The sequence below is a fragment of the Amaranthus tricolor genome, chromosome 3, assembly GCF_026212465.1.
Source record: "Amaranthus tricolor cultivar Red isolate AtriRed21 chromosome 3, ASM2621246v1, whole genome shotgun sequence".
NCBI classification, from domain to species: domain Eukaryota; kingdom Viridiplantae; phylum Streptophyta; class Magnoliopsida; order Caryophyllales; family Amaranthaceae; genus Amaranthus; species Amaranthus tricolor.
This window is the reverse complement of record NC_080049.1, coordinates 30,414,123-30,437,516: the sequence shown is the minus strand read 5'-3', so window position 1 is coordinate 30,437,516 and position 23,394 is coordinate 30,414,123. Positions and strand designations below refer to the sequence as shown.

At 32.9% G+C, this 23,394-nt stretch overlaps 3 protein-coding genes across 3 annotated transcripts; all 3 read right to left on the bottom strand.

Moving 5' to 3' along the window:
* Positions 1–1,348: 1,348 nt before the first annotated feature.
* Positions 1,349–5,251, bottom strand: LOC130807848 (ras-related protein RABA2a). The gene is made up of 2 exons (XM_057673211.1): positions 4,910–5,251; positions 1,349–2,215 (listed from the first exon to the last, which is right to left on the bottom strand). Exons 1-2 carry the CDS (start codon positions 5,072–5,074, stop codon positions 1,730–1,732), a joined length of 651 nt encoding a protein of 216 aa, XP_057529194.1. The 5' UTR covers positions 5,075–5,251; the 3' UTR covers positions 1,349–1,729.
* Positions 5,252–7,257: 2,006 nt separating this feature from the next.
* Positions 7,258–11,191, bottom strand: LOC130807847 (ras-related protein RABA2a-like). Its single transcript, XM_057673210.1, has 2 exons — positions 10,820–11,191; positions 7,258–7,957 (listed from the first exon to the last, which is right to left on the bottom strand). Exons 1-2 carry the CDS (start codon positions 10,982–10,984, stop codon positions 7,472–7,474), a joined length of 651 nt encoding a protein of 216 aa, XP_057529193.1. The 5' UTR covers positions 10,985–11,191; the 3' UTR covers positions 7,258–7,471.
* A 9,472-nt stretch (positions 11,192–20,663) lies between these two features.
* LOC130809254 (ran-binding protein 1 homolog a-like) lies at positions 20,664–23,187 on the bottom strand. Its single transcript, XM_057674942.1, has 4 exons — positions 22,514–23,187; positions 22,195–22,346; positions 21,978–22,103; positions 20,664–21,230 (listed from the first exon to the last, which is right to left on the bottom strand). Exons 1-4 carry the CDS (start codon positions 22,657–22,659, stop codon positions 20,983–20,985), a joined length of 672 nt encoding a protein of 223 aa, XP_057530925.1. The 5' UTR covers positions 22,660–23,187; the 3' UTR covers positions 20,664–20,982.
* Positions 23,188–23,394: the final 207 nt, after the last annotated feature.

Sequence of the window (23,394 nt, the reverse complement as noted above, 5' to 3'; positions counted from 1 at the left end):
GCAAATATGAGATGGCAAAATGAAACTTTAATTATTACATTAAGTTTTATTATTGTTGTAAGATTGCTTAAGTTGTTTTGCTATTATCGTCAATTAAAGTATCTTTTTGCACGTCGGGTTGCACAAGATTCACTCAACTAGTAATTTGGCGTAAATATAAAAAAGTGAGTTTCAACTCTAATTCAGTTCTGATGTTCAAACCTAAACCAACACAAACATATTTTGGTTTTCAAAATTCTAACCCAAAACTAAATCAATCTATAATCTATAATTATTACCAAAACAACACATTGATGACATCATCACTTTTTAAAATTATTTACGTGCCACAATCTTAACAAAATTTTTCCCTTCAAAACTCAACGATGATTTCATTGTTATTATAACTAATATTTATATCTTTGATTTTACTACTTTCTAATTATGACTATAACATTATTATTCATATTGATTGATTTTTTACTTTTTAGGTCATATCGTTTAATGTATTAGAAAACCATGCATTTTATTTCTTTTTTTTTCAATTATTTATAAAACCTTTTAATTTTTATTTATTAAATGATTATAAATCTTAGCTTATACAAATACGACAAAAAATTTAATAGAGTCGGTATCGCACAAGCACTATCTAATTTATAAAAAGTCTAAACTATATTTTTTTATTCGATTTCACTTGGTTTGGTCTATAATTTTATCTCAATAAGTTTCGCCGCTAATTGCAAATGGTAATACTTATGAATTACATGTAGTTTATTATCATCTCGCTTCTTTTTTGTCTCCACGTTCCTTGTATTTTCTATCAACTTCTTCTACCACTTTTTTTTCTTTTCTATTTTTCTCTTTTACTCAATACTTAGATTTTTTATTTTTTTTCCGTGAAAACAAGGGCAATTCTACATAATACGTGATATTCTTATGCTAAATTTTCTGCTAGGATAAATCATATATTTTGTGCAATTTATCTCTTTTCTTTTTGATTTTTATTTTATTTAATATATAACTTTAATTTATTCATATTATTAATGTTATTAATTATTTTTATGTATAATAAAATCAAATATAAGAAATTGCAAAAAAAATTGCGACAGTGGAGCTTCTGTTGCATTGACTACTTTAAAATACATACAACCCTAATAATTAATACAAATGATGCATATATATATATATATATATATATATATATATATATATATATATATATATATATATATATATATATATATTGGTCTTTAAAATGTCTTATTTAATCAAGGTATTGGTCTTTAAAATGTCTTGTTTAATCAAGATATTGATTTGTAAAATTTCTTGTTTAATCACAACATGCATTCTTCCCATTTTCAACAATAGGTGGAAGTGAAGATATCAACATTCATTAGCTGGGTTTTTCCATAGAAAAATGAACACATTGTAATAAGTGTCACGCCCTTCCCGGACAAGATATTTTGTTCAATTCTCGAAAAAAAAGGTATTTTACTTGTCATCTATTTAAAAGTTCAAAAAATGCAACCTTTTACTTGCTCGAAAGAGCTCAGTTGGTATCTGGGTTGCAAAATATGGGGAGGGATGTAACTAAAGAAACAGAAAAATAAGGGGGGGTTAAGAAAATCACACATTCACAATAAATAGATAATAAGCTTAAGCCAACTCATAACAAGCTATGCTCCAACCAACCCAAACTTGACTTCGGAAAAAAATTATGACCAAATCTCACTTGAAGGTTAGGTTACTCCTAGGATGATGAACAGCAAGGCTTCTTCGCAGCAGTCTCGGATGCTCCTCCGACAACTATAGTTTGTCCTCCTGCAAGTGCTGCAGGTGCTGGTTCATTGGAAGATAGCGTCTTCTTGCTGATAATCCGATATATCTCAGAGAGAATGGTTTGAAATGCCTTCTCAACATTTGTTGCTTCGAGAGCAGATGTTTCTATAAAAGAAAGACCCTCTTTATCGGCAAAACTCTGAGCGTCCTCAGTGGCCACAGCTTGAAGATGCTTGAGATCAGTCTTGTTACCTATAAGCATAATCACAATGTTGGCATCCGCATGATCACGTAGCTCCTTCAGCCACCGGTTCACATTGTCGAATGTTGTAGGTTTGGTGACGTCATACACCAAAAGAGCACCGAGAGCACCCCGGTAGTAGGCACTTGTGATTGCTCGGTAACGCTCCTGACCAGCTGTATCCCATATCTGTGCCTTCACAGTTCTTCCTTCAACCTATTAGCAAGTAAACAAATAGATAGCCTTGAGCATGAATCTACTTTTGAAGTTGAAGCCAATAAATGTCACAAAGGACAATGCATATATTTTTCTCTGTGAAGAACTAGCAGCCTTTTTGTTATCTAAATTTGGGCAAGGGTTCTAAATAAAAACAAGGCATATTCCAGATTAAACAAGCACCACTTTAGTAGCAGCTGCCTCTTTAACATAGGAACAAAACAGCGGCCAGAAAATGTGACTAAATAAAAAAGTACATAATTCTCAATCGTGTATTAGGGATTGTTGAAAGAAGAAACTAAAGTCATGGACTAGCCAAGAAAGCATCAAAAATATTGTAATCGTAATGTGTAGGTAACATGGAGTCCAGTAAAAGCAAGGCCAGTTTCAGCTTAATGAAGAAACTACTTCAGAATCGGGTGCACCAACATTTTCAAATTATGATAAGGCGATACAAGTTCTGGATAATTTATCTTAACCTCGGACAGTTTAATGGCTAATGAAGATCTAAATCTAGTTAATCAAACAGCAGGACCACGAGTCCACAACACAGAAAAGAAACCAGATAGAAAACACATGGTACGCGAATACAAAGGGAATAATGAAAATTCTGGACAAAAAGATGAGAAGAGAAGCAATGCAAAAAATACAAAACATACATGGAATATTTTATAACACCAACCATGGCACAATTTACCTTTTGTTTTGTATGAGGATGGAGTGAGGCAGCATAGGTTTATCGTGTATTAGTTCAGGATAGCTTCAATTAAATAAAAGAGATTTTCATAAACTTTCAACAGTCATGATAGCTTTCAACTAAATAGTTAACACTGACTGAAATTGGACTATTGGAGTGCCATCAGTTCAGGATAACTATATAAAAGAGATTACAAGCAACAAATAATGAAATTAAAGGGCAGTGCAGATGCCTTTTCAACACAAGGTTGAGTTGTTTTAGAGATCACAATTAACAAGTATACGCCAAGGGATAGCAAGATTACAAAGTGAGGGGTTAGATTAGACTGGGAGTGAAACTCAAATGCAGGGTGGGACTGGAGGCAGGGAACAGAAGGTGTGGCCCAGATGGCAGTGAGGGAGAGGTGGTTCAGGCGTGGGAGGGGGGGGGTGCAAGCATTGTCGGAGCAAGGGAGGAACATTTTTAAATTTAATCTTTAATTTTGCATTATAAATCTTTTATTCCTTATTTACTTATTTAAAAATTTAACCTGGACAAAAACGTGTCACCTGTCAAAAGTCCCAATCATTGGCCATCGCAAACCCATAGCACGGGAACCGTTCTAGAGAAGGCAACAAAAAAGTTAAATATGTTCATAAGGAATCTTTATGAAGTACATACTTGTAAACGGATGCACAAATACAAACTTCATATAGAGGCACAGGCAAGTGAAAACATCTTGAAGGTAATCATTTTTCAAAAAGTTAGATCACATTTCAAGATGACAAAGGCTACATGAACATTCTAACAATTGTTTATGCACTACATACTTCTCAAATCTCAACGAATGCACATATACAAATTTCTTGTAGAAGCAAGTGAAAATGTCTTGAAAAGAACTACATCCACCATTAAAAATTAACTCTTTGATACCATCCTCAATTCTTCAAGATTGAAGTTAAAGTGTTCAACCACTTGAACATAAATTTCCAGGAACAAAATAATAACCACTTCCTATCTTGTGCTGGAAATATAAGCTAATAGTGATGCTTCAAAATGGCATCAATTGATGTGAAAATAAAATAAAGAATAAGACAAGGCTGGCTACTCGGATTGGGCCCAAAGACAGAAGACTAGGAGGAAATACTCGAACTACCAGCCCATAGGCATAGAACACTCTTTAGTGCGAAAGATATGGGAAGGGAGTACACAGTAAGAGTTAATGCTGTCCGGATCTTCAAGCCACTTACTATGAAAATGGCATAGATATACTAAACACTAAAAACCCTAATAGCCTCTCGTGAATTTAGAATATAACAAGACATAATTGCCTCTCTTTATGCCATAGGTTTCACAATTCGTCTGAAACAATGACTCCCGATTGGTAACAACTAACAAGCACAAGAAGAGAATCTCATAAAACAAACATGTTGAAAAAACAATTGCAAAACCCCAAAATCTACACAAAAGTAACCATATGGAGTACATTGGAAAAGGAGGGTATTTGGGTTGTTCAACTAAATCCCCATAAGATGGTCAAAAGATGTCATGTTACATGCAAAATGAGATCGGATAATCTTTGAAACTCAAACTAATCTGGAAACAATCCATCCATATAACCAAGACAGAAGCATACTCCTATACTCCTGAATCCCAAAATATACAAGAACTAGTAACAGATTAGCAAACAGATCCGCCACTCAAAATCAAAACACAACCAATAAGATAACGGGAAAAACAACATCCAACAAGCATAAAAGGTAGCAAACAGATCCAAAACTCAAAATCAAAACACAAGCATAACATGAAATACCAATTACCATATTTGTACCAGTATATCTCCAATCAAAGCAATGATTAAAAATTCTACAAGCATAAAATATATCAGTGTAAATTGCGAAAATCAGCAAAAACAGTAAAAAAATCAGATTGAAAATTTATAAGTAAATAAATAATACAAAATCAAATTCCAAAAATTCTACAACAATCCAATACCAAAAAGAGATTAAAAAAAGAACCTGAAGAGTTCGAGTGGCGAATTCGACGCCAATAGTGGATTTAGATTCTAAACAAAACTCATTGCGAGTAAATCGAGAAAGAAGATTGGATTTGCCGACTCCGGAATCGCCAACAAGTACGACTTTGAACAAATAGTCGTACTCTTCTTCGGGTTTCCGAGCCATTGTTGAAATCCAAGATGATCTGATAGTTTACAGTTACTGAGAATGTAATTGAGGGTGAGAGACAACCCTATAATTTAGAAATTAGGAGTACAAAATTTCAAAGTGAATTGCTATGACTATGATTATGAATTTATCAATTATGAATTTCTTAATTCACCATATTTCAACGGACTTTGTTTTCTTTTCTTTCCTTGCTTGTTTGAATAATTTGTAAAGTACTCTCTCCGTTTCATAATATCCGCTACATTTTCTATTTTTGGCAATTTTATATTATTTGCTACATTTTTATTTTTAGTAATAAAACAATCATTTAAAGTTCTACCTACCCCTATTTTTATTCTACGCTATACTCTTTATTCTATAATAAAATACTATACTATACTCTATAAAGTAACCTGACAACCTATTTTTTCTTTTTCTTTTTCAATTAACAATAATAAAATACTATACTCTATAAAGTAAACAATCAGCTACAGTGTAGGTCAATCACTTTTCTTAATTTCCGTGCCCATGCAAATGTAGCAACAATATCGGAACGGAAGAAGTACATATTAGTACTTATATAAATCGTATATCGTCTTAATGTTTATTTTTTTTTTTTGCGAATTACATCCATAAAACATCAAAGTTTATGATGTTCAAGTTATATCACATAATTTCGAATATTTTAATGGTTGCAATTTTAAGTTAAGTGATTCGAATTTTTGTAATTTGGCCTTAACAATGTTGTACACTTTGATACTTTGTGGTTGTGATTAGCAAAAAATAAACATTCAAACAATAATTTGCAAAATTCCTAAACTTTTAAGGTTACAATTTACAAATTATTCTACTTGTTTTTATTTAATACTCACCTCTATTCACTACTATTGTCTCATTTGCGAACATGCCAAACACTATTTATCGATCACTCTAAATTTATACTAATATTTTATTCTTAATTTATGAGTTCAAATATAATCAAGTGAGATTTTTTTATTTGTCTTTATGTAGATTTTATTAATATCAACTTTTAAAATTTTTACCCAATCACAATTAGAGATATTTAAGATTAAAATAGTACATTGAAAAACATATTAAAAACAAATAGGACAATAATAATGAATCAAAGTAAGTATATAATAATATTAATTAATATTAATATAAACTCATCCATTTTTTAGTTGCACCTGTGTTGATTTCAGCACCATTCATCAACCAAAATTAACTTGCTTATTATTGTTAATTAATAGTTAAAATATAGTAATGTGAGATCTTATTTAAATCATCTCGATCTAAAGTTTGTTAATTTTTAATTTTCATATATTTTATTTGCATAAATAGAGATATTAATGATTAATGATTGAAAATGTAAATTAGATGGTGTGTGAAAGTAAATAATGCAAGTAAAAAAACAAATGATTTTTTTAAATAAAAATTTACTTATAATCTTTTACTATCCTATCCCTACGAAATTTCACCCGCTACAATTGGTGCATACAAGTATTATGAAACTGATAGATAGTATCAAATTGTCTGGTAAGATAAAAAGTGAGAGAAAATGAGAAAAGAGATGTGAAGATAGGGATTAAAGTAAGTGATGAAAACACTACCTAAAATAAAAATATTGTAAATTTAAATGGACAGATTAAAAACAAAAGTAAAACAATCTCTTAAGAAAAAAGAGTATAAGTGAAATTTTTTGTTACAACTTACATTGTAGACTGAGAGAAGGAAAGACGTCAGTGAAAATCAAACTCAAATTCCTTCTAGATAGAGTGAAGCATCTTTTAATCAAGAAAAAAAAAAATTTTTATACGAATCTTTGTCTCATGAAAATTGTTAGATCCTGCCGGATTTTTTAAGAAATGAGGTAAAAATGTGTATTTTATGATAAAATAAAAAAATATGTGCATAGATGAAATTATTTAAACGTGTGGTCATGGCATGGGCTTAAAGCCCAGAAAGTGAGGGCTCATGCTCAAGAAAACTTAGTCCTTGTCACAGAAAATGAAGGGCGACCGTCCATTAAACTAATCATTAGCCTTAACTGCATGTTTAACCTAGATATTTCGTACCTTGTTGATGTGTACCCCCAAAGCCCTATATTTAGCTAGTTGTTTGTTTGTTCGTATGTCTTGACCATGAAATCAACCAATTTAATTCAACCAGAAATATTTTTTACTTGACTAATTAGAAGGAAATTCAACCAAAAAGTATTTTTACTTGTCATAAATTAAATTTAAATAATTCAAAAAATACAACCTTTTACTTGAAAGAACTCAGTTGGTATCTGGGATGCAAAATATGGGAAGGATAAAACTAAAGAAGCCGAGAAATAAAGGGAACAATAGAAGTCAAGAAAATCTCGAATTCACAATAAATAAATCAAGAGCAAATCTGACTTGAAGTTTACGCCTAGGATGATGAACAACAAAGCTTTTTCGCACCAGTCTCGGATGCTCCTCCGACAAGAATAGTTTGTCCTCCTGCAAGTGCTGCAGGTGCTGATTCATTAGACGTTAGCGTCTTCTTGCTGATAATCCGATATATCTCAGAGAGAATGGTTTGAAATGCCTTCTCAACATTTGTTGCTTCGAGAGCAGATGTTTCTATAAAAGAAAGACCCTCTTTCTCAGCAAAACTCTGAGCATCCTCGGTGGCCACAGCACGAAGATGCTTGAGATCAGTCTTGTTCCCTATAAGCATAATCACAATGTTGGCATCTGCATGGTCACGTAGCTCCTTCAGCCACCGGCTCACATTGTCGAATGTGGTGGGTTTGGTAACGTCATACACCAAAAGAGCACCCAGAGCACCCCGGTAGTAGGCACTTGTGATTGCTCGGTAACGCTCTTGACCAGCTGTATCCCATATCTGGGCCTTCACATTTCTTCCTTCAACCTATTAGCATGTAAACAAATACATAGCCTTGAGTATAGATCTGCTTTTAAAGTTGATGCTAATTGATGTCACAAAGGACAATGCATATATTTTTCTGTGCGGAGAAAACTAACAACCTTTTCTTTATCCAAATTTGTGCAAGGGTTTATTTAAAAACAAGACACACTCCAGATTGAAGAAGCACGATTTTAATAGCAGCTGCCTCTATAACAAAGGAACAAAACAACGACCAGATAATGTGACTAATTAAAAATACACAGCAATCTCAATCATGTATTAGGGATTGTTGAACATAGACTAAAGTCATGGACTAAGCATGAAAGCATCAAAAAAATTGTTATTGTAATGCGTACCTAACATGGAGTCCAGTAAAAAACAAGGCTAATTTCAGCACGTTCAGGCAAGGATGAAATTTAATGAAGAAACTAGTTCAGAATTGGGTGAAACAAAATTTTCAGGTTTTGTTCTGGAATGAAGATCTAAATCTAGTTAATAGCTGACGAAGCAGCATGACCAAAAGTCTACAACATCTACAACACAAAAAAGAAACCAGATTGAAAAAAGTATGGTGGGCGAATACAAAGAGAATAGAGAAGATTTTGGACAAAGAGACGAGAAGAGAAGAGATGCAAAAAATACCAAACATACATAATAAATTATAATATCAACCTATGAGCACAGATTTACATTTTATTTTGTATGAGGTGGGGTGAGGCAGCATAGGTGTACTGTGTATTAGAAAGATTTTTATCAACTTTCAACAGTCATGATAGCTTTCAACTAAACTGTTAACACTGATTGAAATTGGAGTGCCGTCAGTTCAGGATAACTATATAAAAGAGATTACAAGCAACAATTTATGAAATCAAGGGCAGTGTGCAGATGCCTTTCCAACACAAGGTTGAGTAGAGAGAGCACTATTCACAAGTATAGGCCAAGGGGTAGCAAGATTACAAAGTGATGCAGTGATGAGATTGTCGGCCGTCGAACGACAATCGGAAGAGACGGGGTTAAATTGGACAGCGAGTGGATTTCAAATGCAGGGTGGGACTGGAGGCAGGGAAACAGAAGGTGTTGTCCAGATGGCAGTGAGGGAGAGGTGGTTCAGGCGTGGGAGGGGGGCTGCACGCATAGTCGGTGCAAGGGAGAGGCATTTCTAAATTTAATCTTTTAATTTCTCATTAAAAATCTTTTATTCATTATTTATTTATTTTAAGAATTTAACCTGCACAAGAACATGTAACCTGTCAAAAGTCCCAATCGCTGCAAACCCCTAGCATGGGAACCCTTACAGAGAAGGTAGCAAAAAATCAACAAGTTATATAATAATACAACTATTTTCTCTAATTTTATCAACAAGGGAGCCAATTTACAGAATTATTCACGATAAATGAAATGAGTTGATAAAAAATTTTTATGCAGTACATACTTCTGTACGGATGCACAAATACAAACTTCATACAGAGGCAATCAGGCGAGTGAAAACATCTTGAAGATACATCATTTTTCAAAAAGTTAGGTCATATTTCAAGACATCAAAGGCTACATGAACAAGCTAAGAGTTGTTTATGCACCATATACTTCTCAATGAATGCACAAATACAATTTCTTGTAGAAGCAAGTGAAAATGTCTAGAAAAGTACTACATCCACCATCTACATCCACCATTAAATAGCAACTCTTTGATACCATCCTCAATTTTTCAAGATTGATGTTAAAGTGTTCAACCACTTGTACCTAAATTTCCAGGAACAGAATAATAACCACTTCCTATCTTGTGCTGGAAATATTAGCTAATTGTGATGCTTCAAAATGGCATCAATTGATGTGAAAATAAAAGAAAGAATAAGACAAGGCTGGCTACTTGGATGGGCATGAAGATACAAGATTAGGAGGAAATACTGGAACTACCAGCCCATAGGCATAGAATACTCTTTTAGTGTGAAAGATATGAGTATGTGTGCACGGTAACCCAGTAAGAGTTAATGCTGTCCGGATCTTCAAGCCACTTACTATGAAAATGACAATGACTATACTAAAAACAGAATTTATAACAAGACATAATTGCCTCTCTTCATGCCATAGGTTTTCCAATTCGTCTGAAACAATGACTTTCAATTGGTAACAACTAACAAGCACAAAAGGAGATTTCATAAAACAAACAAGTTGGAAAAAAATTGCAAAACCCCAAAATCTACTCAAAAGTATCCATATTGAGTACATTGGAAAAGGAGGGCAATTGGGTTGTTCAACGAATCCCATAAGATGGTCAAAAGTTGTCATGTTGCATGCAAAATGAGATCGGATAATCTTTGAAACTCAAATTAATCTGGAAACAATACAATCCATATACCCAACACAGATGCATACTCCTATACTCCTAAAACCCAAAATATCATAGAACTAATAACAGATTAACAGATCCGCCACTCAAAATCAAAACACTAGCAATGAGATAAAATTTAACTCAATTACCATGTTTGTACAAGTATATCCAAATCAACCAATATAAGGTAACGCAAAATTTTCATTTACCCAAAAAAGTGCTCAAAAAAATAACGGGCAAAACACCATCCGACGATCACAAAATTTAGCAAACAGATCCACCACTCCAAACAAAAAACACAAGCCAAAAAAATGAAATTGAACCCCAATTACCACAGTTATATCAGTATATCTCAAATCAAAGCAATGATCTAAACAAATTCTACAAGCATAAAATATATCAGTGTTAATTGCGAAAATCCACAACAAAAACAATGAAAAATTAGATTGAAAACTTATATTTAAATAAAAAATACAAAATCAAAATTTCAAAAAATGTACAGCAATCCAATACTAAAAACAGATCAAACAAAGAACCTGAAGAGTTCGAGTGGCGAATTCGACGCCAATAGTGGATTTAGATTCCAAACAAAACTCATTGCGAGTAAATCGAGAAAGAAGATTGGATTTGCCGACTCCGGAATCGCCAATAAGTACGACTTTGAACAAATAGTCGTATTCTTCTCCGGGTTTCCTAGCCATTGATGAAGTCCAAGATGATTTGTACTGAAATGTAATTGAAGGTGAGAGATCAGACAATCCTAAATTTAGGAATTAGGGGTACAAAATTTCAAAGTCAGTAAGTAATTGGCTAATTGCTATGATTATGAATATGATTTCTTAATTCCCGATATTTCTATGGACTTTCTTTTCTTTTCTTTCCTTACTTGTTCGTACCGAGAAGTTTCACCGTGAATCATTAGAACTAATCTATCTAATAAAAAAGTGTTATTTTTCTATTATAAAAGTGTCGCTTAGGCAAAAAAAAAAAAAAAGTGTTATTTTTTTATTAAAAAAAGATATACTTTTCGACAAAAAAGTATTACTTTTCAGAAAAACATGTTACTTTGTATAATTTAATTTTTAAAAATCTGACAGTAATATTTTTTTGCTAAAAAGTACTCCCTCCGTTCTTTTTTGATCTTCCACATTATTATAACGAGTAGTTTCAAAAGTTCTTCCACTTTAAAATATTTTCTATTTTTAGAAAGTTTTTATCCCACTTTTATCCTTAAAACCCCTCATTTTCTTTTAATGTAACCCTTTTCTTTTATTTATAATTATTTTCTCTCTCATACTTTCAATACAATCATTACTTCACAATACTATTTAATTAATATAATACCCACTAGAACCTCATACTTCCAATACAATCGTTAACCCAAAGTGGAAGATCAAAAAAGAACAGAGGGAGTAATATTTTTTTGCTCAAAAGTAACACATTTTTTGTAAAAAAGGTAGCAGGGTTTTATCATGTAGATTGGTTCTCACTGGAACTTGACCCCTTGTTCATATATGTATATATACAACATATACATATTAATATTAATTAATTAACTTCGGCGTTATTCTTCAACCAGATTGATTTGTTTATTGTTGTTAATTTATAAATTTAAATATAGTCATTTAATATCTTGTTTGTTTCATTTTGATACAAAGTTTATTAATTTTTTATTTCTATAATTTTTTATTTGTATAACTTAAGATATTAAAGATTGAAAAATGTGCACAGAATGGTTGGTGACAAAAAGTAAATGGTGCAAGAAAAAAAAGTTGAAGTATTTAAATAAAAAATTATCTATAATCTTTTACTCTTGTTGTCTATACGAGATCTCACCCATACAATTGGCATGAGTATTGAAAATCGGTAGATGCTATTAAATTGTGTAGGTAAGATTGAAAGTGCGAGAAAAGGAGAAAATATAAATGGATGAGATCTAAGAAAGTTATGGTAACACTATCTAAAATAGAAGTGTTGCGGAACTAAATGGACAGATTAAAAGGCAAAGCGAGACAATCTTATAGGGAAATAGGAAGTTAATTGGAAATTTCAAACTCATAGAGAAAAGTGGGACGATCTTGTAGACGGAGGGAAAGATTGTAGGGTTCTAGTAATGTTAACTTTTAACATGCGAAAAACTAAAATCTTCCCAAGACCCAATTATTGACATGAGATGAAACAAATTAATATCGGGACAAAAATTATACCTTTGTAGCGTGAATCCACTAGCGAAATATAACCACGAGACAAGAATCACAAATGAAGTTTCTGTGTAGTCCACCCACAACGTCTTATAAGACCTTGTATACAAGTATGATGTTTAAGAACAATTCTTAAACTAATTTTGTGTGTATACAACCCTTGTATTATTACTCACAATTGCTCTCAATTTTTACGGCATGGCGTTAGATTGCATCAAAGAACAATAATTCTCACACGCGAAGTCAATGAGAAACTTAAGTCTAAGGACTCTATTTGTAAGTCAATTTGAGATATTCTTATGACGTTAGTGTTCTCAAAGAATACTCAAAATGGGTCATGTCCAAATAGAAATACTAAACCTCTATCAATGTAATTGACTAGACATCCAATGCCTCTATGATCTATGAACACGATCATCAATCAACAATATTTTAACCATTTCTGGTAATTGGCGTCCAACTCAACTACCTGGCTAGGGACTCAAAATAATCTAAGTTCTCTAATTCACATTATAGGGTTCATTTGTCAGATCACATCCAACAACTCATATAAACTTTATAGATTATAATTGGACTTTATTTAATTCTAAACCAAAACTAAGTAAATAAGTTCGAAACTTTATTAGATAATCATAAAACTTACATTATATTAAAAACACTATAAATGTAACATATCAGATATATCTCATATAAATAATCGACATCTAATCTTATTCTATAATGAGTTTGATGCCCATCTCAGACAAATGTCTCTCATGCTTAGTCTGAGACAATGGTTTAGCCAACGGATCTGCAATATTGTCATCCGTAGATATTTTGCACACTTCAACGTCTTTTCTACCTACGACTTCTGAAGCTTACATACTTTCCTAGGGCTATTAGGATCCACAAAACCCTTCGGTTGTGTCATATACACTTTCTCTTCTAAATATCCATTAGAAAAGCGGTTTTGACATCCATTTGCCAAATCTCGTAGTCATAATACGAAGCTATTGCTAGGATAATTCTGATGGATTTAAGCATTGCCACTGGTGAAAAAGTCTTATCATAGTCTATACCATGAACTTTCTTGAAACCTTTAGCCACCAGTCGTGCTTTATAGACAACTATTTTGCCATCCACGTAAATCTTTATCTTATAAATCCACATGCACTCGATCGATCTAGCACCTTCGGGCAAGTCAACTAAGTTCCAAACTTGATTGTCATACATGAACTCCATTTCAGATTTCATGGCTCTAAGCCATAGTTCAGAGTTAGAACTCTCCATTGCTGCCTTATAGGTAGTAGGTTCTTCCTTATCTAATATAAGAACTTCATGACTTTCATGAACGATGTAGCCCTCTATAGGATCTCTCCTTGGAGGTTTACTTTGTCTACTAGTCCTACGAACTGGAACATCCACCACCTCAGTAGGTACAACAGGTACCAAAGCTTGAGCTCCCATTTGAGAAACAATCTCTCCCACTGAAGGAGTGATTTGTGGTAGATCATCTTAAACATCTTTAAGAGAAATATTTCTCCCACTTGGCTTTTGAGAAAGACATTCTCTTTCTAAAAAGACACCTTTGTGAGCCACAAACACTTTATGCTCACTAGGATTGTAGAAGTAATATCCCTTGGTTTCTTTGGAGTAACCCACAAAGAAGACCTTATCAGATCTATGTTCAAGCTTATTTGGTTGTAAACGTTTTACATATGCTTGACAACCTCAAATCCTTAAGAAAGACAACTTAGGAACTTTTCTTGTCCATAACTCATATGGCGTCTTAACGACAGCTTTGGACGAAGTAGATTTAAAACATGGGCCGTTGTTAGGAGTGCATAACCCCAAAATAAAGTAGAAAGATCGACTAAACTTATCATTGAACGAGCCATATCTAATAAGGTTCGATTCCGCCGCACAGACACACCATTTAATTGTGGTGTTCCAGGCGGCGTTCGTTGTGAAACTATTCCACATTTTTTCAGATGATCAATAAAGTCCTGACTCAGATATTCACCACGTCGATCTGATCTAAGTGCTTTAATCGTCTTGCCAAGTTGATTTTGTACTTCATTTTTAAATTCTTTGAAGTTTTCAAAAGATTCAAATTTATATGTCATTAAGTAAATATATCCGTATCTACTTAAATCATCAGTAAAAGTAATGAAGTATTCATACCCTCCCCTAGCTGAGGTACTCAAAGGACTACATACATCTGAATGTATTATCTCTAATAAGTCACTAACTCTTTCACCATGTCCAATAAATGGTGATTTAATCATTTTTCCAAGTAAACAAGACTCGCATATTTCATACGATTCAAAATCAAATGAGTCCAATAATCCATATTTTATGGAGCTTTTTAATGTGTTTCTTATTTACATGTCCTAAACGACAGTGCCAAAGATAGGTATGATTAGAATCCTTTGATTTTAGTCTTTTAGAATTGTCCACGTGATAGTTTTGTTTATCAAGATCTAGTATGTAAAGGTCATTTAAGCAACATCCTATACCATAACAAATAACGGTGTGCAAACCAAATTATCTATCCTAATTGGGTCATACTAGTTACTATAACCTGTATAACAATTATCATTCACCCACTTACTAATTGTTAGTGACCCATACAATATAATATTTAAACAAATTTAAAGAAATATGCATGAAATACATAAATAAATATATAGTCTTATTATTTAAAATAAACATGATAAATAATCACATTATGCAATTTTAATTGATTCCTAATCAATTAAATAAAATATTTTTACTTCTCTCAAGCAAAATAAACCTCCCACTTAAAATAATTAAGTGAGTTTTAAATAGATTAAACCTTCCATCAAACACTAATCTAATAAAGGTTTAAAGATATTTTTATTATCAATATTAGAAGGGACTTGTGATACAGTTTGAAGAGATAATCAAATATAGTGAAAATGAGGTCAAACTCTTAAAATATTAATTCTAATATATATATGGTTGGTAGTTGGTACCCGTAGACACTAAAATTATCAAATTCACCAATTTGGTAACTAATTAATTGTCTAAAATGTTAACTATTAACAAAATTTCACATATCTAACTAAATATCTGATGTAGAAGTGCCAAATGAATCTAATTCTTTTCGCAAAAGAAAAAATGTATCAACTTAATATTAAAACAATTTTAATTGTCCCTCCCCTAAAGTTCTTAACTTTACATGCAAATTAAAATTATCATGTGAAAAATATATTTATGTACAACAAATATTTAAATGCCCAAAATATATCAATAAAAGAGGAAACTGATATCACTGTAGGGTTTTAATAATGTTAACTTTTAACATGCGGATTACTAAAACATTTTGAAGACCCAATTATTGACATGAGATGAAACAAATAAATATCGGGACGAAAAATTATACTTTTGTAGCGTGAATCCACTAGCGAAATATAACCACAAGACAAGAACCGCAAATGAAGTTCCTCTAGTGTAGTCCACACACAACGTCTTGCGAGACAATTCTTAAACTAATTTTGTGTGTATACAACCCTTGTATCATTACTCACAATTACTCTCAAATTTTCCCAAAGAAAAAAAAACCTACGGCACACTATTTTTACATGGAGCTAATTAGAGGCTACATATGTAGAAGACACAAATAAATTCCTTTTGTGAAGACTTTGCAAATTCCTTTAATTACGATTACGTCACCTAATAATGCTAATTACTCATTAGATTAATTGGGTGGAGTTACAAATTTAATTTATTTACTTAATATAACCTATTATATTAAATAGTTAGATTATGAATAATATCTAGTCCAACTAAATTAATCATAAACCTAGATTAATATAGGTCTAAACATACAAAATGATCTCCCACGTTGATACAGTTTAACCCAATAGGTTTAGCGACATTAAGCTCGTTCCATTATCAAATAACAGTTCAGTGACGTTTATTGGTCTATAGTAAAACATAAACGTTACTCAATGTAGACTAAATTAACGTCTCGTTGTATATTGACATAATTACGTTAAACGACTTACAAAATATTCACTTGATCATTGAACATTTCTAACAAAGAGAGCCCATGAGAATCAAACTTAACTTTTTTCCGGATAAAGTGATACATACTTCAATTAATACAATCATCGATACTAACCCTTTGTGCCCACGAAAATAGATGGAGCCCACCACTTAAGTAAGAAGTGTTTTTTAAAGTATGAGTTAAAAATGTGTATTTTATGATAGAGTGGGAGAATTAAATGGTAGTGAAAAAAATTATTTAAATGTTTGAATGAGAATTGAGAATTAAAGAAATAATGTGGCTCATGGCATAAATAAGATTAATTTGGACCAATTCTCATGGAATAAAGGGGTAGTTTGTTGCACGTAAAATTTGGATGGTGGTAAGAATACCATGACTTGGAGCCAATAAGTTGGATCATGGAGGAAAAAAAAAGGCTAACCTAAGAAGGTGTGCTAATTTTCCCTCGATAGAATTCTTTGTTCAATCTTGCATGATGATGTGGGTGTGTTCAACGATCATTGTCCATGGAGTACTTGTTAAGAAATCTAGAAAACGGAAAACTATGTTGGAACCCCTTTATGATTCCTAGAAGGCAAATTTCGTGTTCTTGAACATCATTCCAATTCATGCTTGATTGTGAGTAGTGTTGCATGTTGAGTTTCTGGTCATTGTTAATGAATCAACTCAATTAAAAATTTAAGCGGATGGTTGAGGCCCTAAGATCTAACACGCCCCATCACACAAGAGTCTATTGGGCTAGAAGTATTAATGCACATAGGCGCTGAATATTCCACTTTGAATGAGAGGGGTTTGAGATTCAAACTCGTGACCTTTTGTCACGTCGGCTCTGATACCATGTCAATGAACCAACTCAATCAAAAGTTTAAACTTATAATTAAGACCCCAAAATACGTTATATACTCTAACAATCATTACATGAGCTTAAGGTAGAGATAATTATTACTAATACTCAAGAAATCTTAGTCTTTGTCATAGAAATTGAGGTCACCTTTCACTAAATAAGTCATTAGCTTTAAATTTAATTGCATGTTTAACCTAGAAATTTCCTATCTTGTAGATGTGTTAATACCTCTTAACCATTTGACTACTTACAAATAAGTATCATTCCTTTGGATACGATCCCTCGCTTACTATTAGTCTTAGCCACTAGAAAGTATTTAAGGTGTTTATAGAACTTAACAACGACCAAGGACCCAATATCAATATTGCACCGTTGTCGAGGATAATTGTTCGTTTGTATTAGTTCTTGTTGTTTTTGTCTATACTTTATATACTTCATCTGTTTTACTATACTTGTTAATTTGATTTTTTTATGCAATCTAATGTGCTATTTTGATCATTTATATATTGAACTATATATATTTAAAAATAAAAAAAGTTAATATTATAAAAGTACGCGATTATACGATTGAAATAAGACATTAGCCGAAAAATATAAAATAAGCTTAAATGACAAAGAGTTAATAATCGTAATATAATGAGTATTTCAAAACGAGGAATTATTATGCTAAATTCTCCCTTTATGTTTGTTGGTTGCAAAAGTGAATTTGTTCTAGCTAGAATTAAGGCAACGAATTTGGAGGTTTCAAGGCTCTACAATAAGAGGATCAATCCTTCTCCCCCTCCTAGTGAATTGAACCATTTGGCTTTCGATTGTAAAAGCACAAAAATTCTTATATGAGATTGTTTCATCATAAGACATTTTTTATATATGAGCTGAGATATGATATATTTGCTACCCTCCTCCCCTCCAATCCTTAGTTTTTGCGAAATATTAGGTTGCTTTGACTCAAGTCGATTTTTATGAGAGGGATCTAGTTCCACCACTAGTTTCTTCACCCCCTCTCGACCCGAAAGTTCAAAACTACAACCCCCCACCCAAAAGCTCTCTCCCAACAAAATCTTGCTCTTTCTCAACAAAACCTATTATACATATACAATTAAAAATATTGCAACATTAATATTGTACGACGGCTACGACCATCAGTAATGTGTTATTGTTTTCTTGAGACGTTTTTAGAAAAATAAAATTGCATCTTATATATTTTCTAAAATTATATTGAAATTGACAGTTAAATTGGTTTAAAAACTGGTCAAAAATCACCCAAAGCCAGCTTAGTTCATGTTTGATGCCCATATAGCCGAACCAAACCCGATCTAAATCATACCATGTCTAGTTTGCATTAATAAAACAACCCTCAAGTAGTTGTTCTAATGAGAATCGTTTATCACCTTTTTTTCACTTTTAGGACATAGTTGTATTGAAAGGTCAAAGGACATACTTGTATTGAAAGAAAAACTAAGTCAAATATGAAAATAAAGGAAAATAAAGGTGGATTTGTAAGGGAAGACGAAAAATGTGATACAATAGCATGAGAAGGATGAAGAAAAGAGGATATTATCACTTTATCTCAAAGGAGAGGAAAATATTTTCCAAAATAAGAGAACTAATTCCTTTATTCTTCACATCACTACAATAAAAATTAGAATGAGCATAGGGCATAGTAATGCCCAAAAAAAACAACCTACCATCTGAGTGAAAGATTAAAAAAAATAAGCTAATTATCAAAAAAATTCCCAAAAAACTTCAAAAATTTAATTCCCAAAATAAGCTTCGAAAAATTTTAATTTTCAAAAACGCATCTCCATGCCAATGCCAAAGCAACAGCGAACAAACTTTGTTTTATTTTTTTGTCCCTTCCAATGTTATGACATTGTCTCTTTATGTTTACTGTTAGTAACAAATAAATAATTTTGACTTTTTTTACCGATTTCTTTATTCGCTATTAGTGACAGCAAACATACTTGACCTTAGGCTCGAACATGAAACACTTATTTTGGAAATTAAAATCTCTAGAATCTTATTTTGGAATTTTTTTTTATAATAAGCTTAATTTTTTTTATCTTTCCCATTTGAGTTACCGTAAAAGGTACAGGTACAGCGCATCATTTGGGAACTTGACCCGTACATTTTGAAAATGTGGGGGTAATGAGTCATAAAGTAGTTGCTTAGCTTACCTTTAAACTAATAATGCACCCACTCACTGCACACTACTTCCACAGTTCCACTCCATCAACTCGCTGGATTTGAATGGCATATCTTGTGCGTTTTCTTCTTGTTTTTCCCTTTAGCCTTTAGGGAGAAACAAACCCATAATTTTTCGTGTAACAAGAATCTAATTGTTGGACTTTCACACTAATTGTGTTATAATGACTAGCTAATAACCTAGTGTGAGTAGTATCGGGAGTTCGAACTTCTACACTAACTTGAGTTGTCGGGTTAATATCCAAGTTGAAGTACGATTTGATACTAACACTATGTTTTGGATAACAATTTAAAAGAAAAAAGAAAGGAAGAGAAAAGGAATGGAAGGAAGGGAAACGAAGGAAAGGGGTTAGAGGGAAAGTGCATCTCATTTGATTAGAAGGAAAGGGAAGGGAAAATGAAGAAAAATAAGTGTTTTCCTTCCAAATTTTTTCACCTTAGAACAGATTATATTCTTAACAAATCTTGACCTTGTTTTCACTCCAAACCCCTCCCCTTCCTTTTTGTTATCCAAACAAAAGATATTTCATTTTTCCAATCCCTCCCCTTCCTTTCTCTCAATCCAAACATAGTGCAAACGAAAACGTGCTTGTGGCCACTATATTGTTTTCTGTGTGTGATTTACATATCTTAATCTTGTTAGATATGTATCGGATACAGTGACTTGGAACGACAGCATGCATAACACATAATCCTGCCAACCTGGTATAAATGCATTCCCTTCTCGCCCTTCTTCAATCTCCGGTGACTAGGAACAAACTCTAACACAAAAACAACCATGCTCCATATGAAGCCGCCCCTGCTTCATTGTAATCTTTAACCCAAAGGAGATTTCAAACCTTAATACGCAGCAGGTATTATGTCATTACTAAACCTAGCCTTAGACCGTTTCCTTTCCATAACATCCTTTTGAGTGCTGTTTTCATACCGTCATCCATTCATTCACATTTCCTAACAGAAGCAGCCTAACTCGGACTACTCTTACAGAACAAGTCCATGTACATATACATAGCTCACACAGCCCAAATGCAGGTTGATTAGGTGCATTATTCATTATTGGAATAACAGGTGGTTGCACAACATTCTAATATAAACGATCCAACAGAATTAGAATAACAAAAGAAGAGCCAACTATAACAAAAAGGCTTTTTCTTGTAGAAAATTCCCGTAAATGCAAGACTCAGCGTACAGCGAAAAGCACACCCAACTTACACCAAGTACATAATTTAGTATATATGAAGGCATTGGGAGCCTCATCTAAGAACCCAAAATGAAAACAACAAAAAACCCTCACCACCCAGATAGAAGACATAGCATCAACAAACTAGACAACAACCCATTTGGTCTCTTGAATAAATACCGACCAAAATAATGACTATCAAAATATTTGCGCAAAATGAAGGACAGCTAACAGACTTTGAAATATACCATGAATCAAGCGCTAGAATCTTCACCCTTCTTCTCCTCGTCATCCTTTTTCAGCTCGGCTTTTGTCTCCTCAGCTGGAGTAGCTGCTTCTTTAGCTGGAGAAGCTTCCTCCTCGGAAACTTTCTCCTCGCTTTTCTCTCCACCAACACTCAGCTTTTCAAGAGCTTCAGCAGTGGCGGATGCATCTTTATTCTCCTCCTGCTTCTGCTGTGATTCAGCAATCTCTTGGAACATCTCCATGAAGTTTTTGTTATCTAAAGTAACATGATTTACAACATCATTATACATGAAAATCCACTAGTATACCAGAAGAATATTGTTTAGGTATTGCTGTAAGACAATCCAGTAGTACAGCATAATTAAAATAACAGAATTTCCAGCAAGTACCATTTTCATCTCCATTGTAAGAAAATAGTTAGAAAATGTTACCTACAGGATAACAGAGTTTAATGATTACCCCCGCAATTTCATCGTTACATTGTCAATCCAGATATTTCTAACTTGCATTTCCCCAAAAACAATCCGATTTCATAACAAGCGCTAGTGATATAATCTTGCATATGATTAAATATACTGAAACAAATGCAACTAATTAACCGGTAAATGGTACGTTATTAACTAAAAACTTTGGATAACTGAAAATGAATAATCAAAGCCCTAATTCCTAATTAAACCTCCTAAAAGATTCAGATAACAGAGCTAAAGCCTAAATTCCTCATTCTCAGTATAATGAGCTAAACAGGCAGTTTAAATTCATATTGTACACCAGTTTCCAAACTTGAATTTGATCCACTCACGGTCTTACTCTCAATTACAGGATAGAGGAATCCAAATTCTAAAGAAATGGTATCAAAACTCAAACAAATTAACTAAAGATCACCATTAATCCACGTTGATAGACTACCAACCACTACTAATCAAATGCAACTCAACATATCCTAAAGCAAAAATGTAGAAGCAGTAATGAGAGCAATAATCAAGCATAAGATTAGAGAACTGACTTTCAATAGATGCGAATCGGATGCAGAACATCTCCTCCTTTAATTCTCCATCAGCATAATCACTAGCATGCCATACACAGGACTTCTCATTTCCAGCATGTTCTTGAACCGTCATACCAGCAATAACTACAAAAAGAAAATAAAGAACGTCAAATACATAAACATGTTTTTCAAAATAAATGGAAAATAAAAGCAAAAGATAGTAATAGTAGCGTACTGAGATGATTAGCACAGATCTTCAATGTCTTAGATTGCCGCATGACTAATCGAACCTTTCCACTGACTTTATGCTTGAGAAACTTGACGGTACCAGTACCTCTCTCTTTCCATTGATTTCCTTCTTTATCAAATCTGTAGAGCTTCGCTTTTCTATAATAACAATTCCACACAATTCGAATTAGAAAAATTGAGACATAACAAAACCCTAACAAGCAGGAAACGGAGGAAAACTCCACAATGGTTGATGCCGAATAAAATAAATTAAACATAAAACAAGAAGATAAAATTTTAAGAGAAAAGGAAATGAGAAAAATTACAGATCGAGCAGAGCATCTTCATCTTCTTCACCAGTAGTAACGGCAACCTCTTCAAGTCTGACGATAGGGGCAATTTGAGCTCCAGTATCTTCTTCTTCTGCTGGAACTTGCTCTTCTTCTTTGAGCTCTGGATCTACTGACGCCATTGATGGAGGTTTGTAAGAGCTTGGGAGAGAAAAGAAAACGGCAGTAAGAAATGAAAATTATGAGGAGAGAGAAGTAGCGGAACTGCGGAATGGGAGAGGGTTATGGTCTTATACGGAGGGATAATATATACCACCGCCTAAGCCCTCAGCCCATTTCTACAATCTTGGGGCATTTTCGTCATTCAGCAATATTGTCAAGTGCTACTTTTTTCATATGAGGTTCGGAATTTGATTTGCATTTCACATTTAGTCTTTCTATTCACTCATCCTACCTTTTATTCCTTCATTCCAATTAATTAGTATTTATCTGCTGGAGATTAAGAAGTTAGATTTAGTGGGTTAAAACGGGATTATTTCTAATCATAGATAAAGATAAACATTTGTATAGAATCCAAAGTTAGAAAAGAGCATAATTCCTCCAGCAATATTGTCAAGGACGTTGTTCACCTTTTATAAAACACAAATTCTTGTGAGAGACGGTTTCTTTGATAGACCATCACAAATATAAAGTTAGTTTTTCGGTAGGCATTAAGAATATTGTAAGTAGGCATTTAGAATATCGTAAGTACTTATGTACTTACTCGGTGGACATTAAGTATATGGTAAGTAGGCAGTAATGATATTATAAGTAGACATTAAGGATATGGTAAATAGGCTAGTAAGCTAAGTATCTCAGTAAACATTAAGAATCTTATAAGCATTTAAGTACTTTTTTCGATAGGCATTAAGTATATT

Coding starts and splice junctions, on each gene's coding strand:
- LOC130807848 (XM_057673211.1), bottom strand. CDS start 5,074: ATGGCTCGGAAACCCGAAGAAGAGTACGACTATTTGTTCAAAGTCGTA. Junction 2,216..4,909: donor TCGCCACTCGAACTCTTCAG/GTTCTTTTTTTA, acceptor ACTTGCTAATAG/GTTGAAGGAAGAACTGTGAA.
- LOC130807847 (XM_057673210.1), bottom strand. CDS start 10,984: ATGGCTAGGAAACCCGGAGAAGAATACGACTATTTGTTCAAAGTCGTA. Junction 7,958..10,819: donor TCGCCACTCGAACTCTTCAG/GTTCTTTGTTTG, acceptor ACATGCTAATAG/GTTGAAGGAAGAAATGTGAA.
- LOC130809254 (XM_057674942.1), bottom strand. CDS start 22,659: ATGGCGTCAGTAGATCCAGAGCTCAAAGAAGAAGAGCAAGTTCCAGCA. Junction 22,104..22,194: donor GATCTGTGCTAATCATCTCA/GTACGCTACTAT, acceptor TTCTTTTTGTAG/TTATTGCTGGTATGACGGTT. Junction 21,231..21,977: donor CCGATTCGCATCTATTGAAA/GTCAGTTCTCTA, acceptor ATGTTACTTTAG/ATAACAAAAACTTCATGGAG.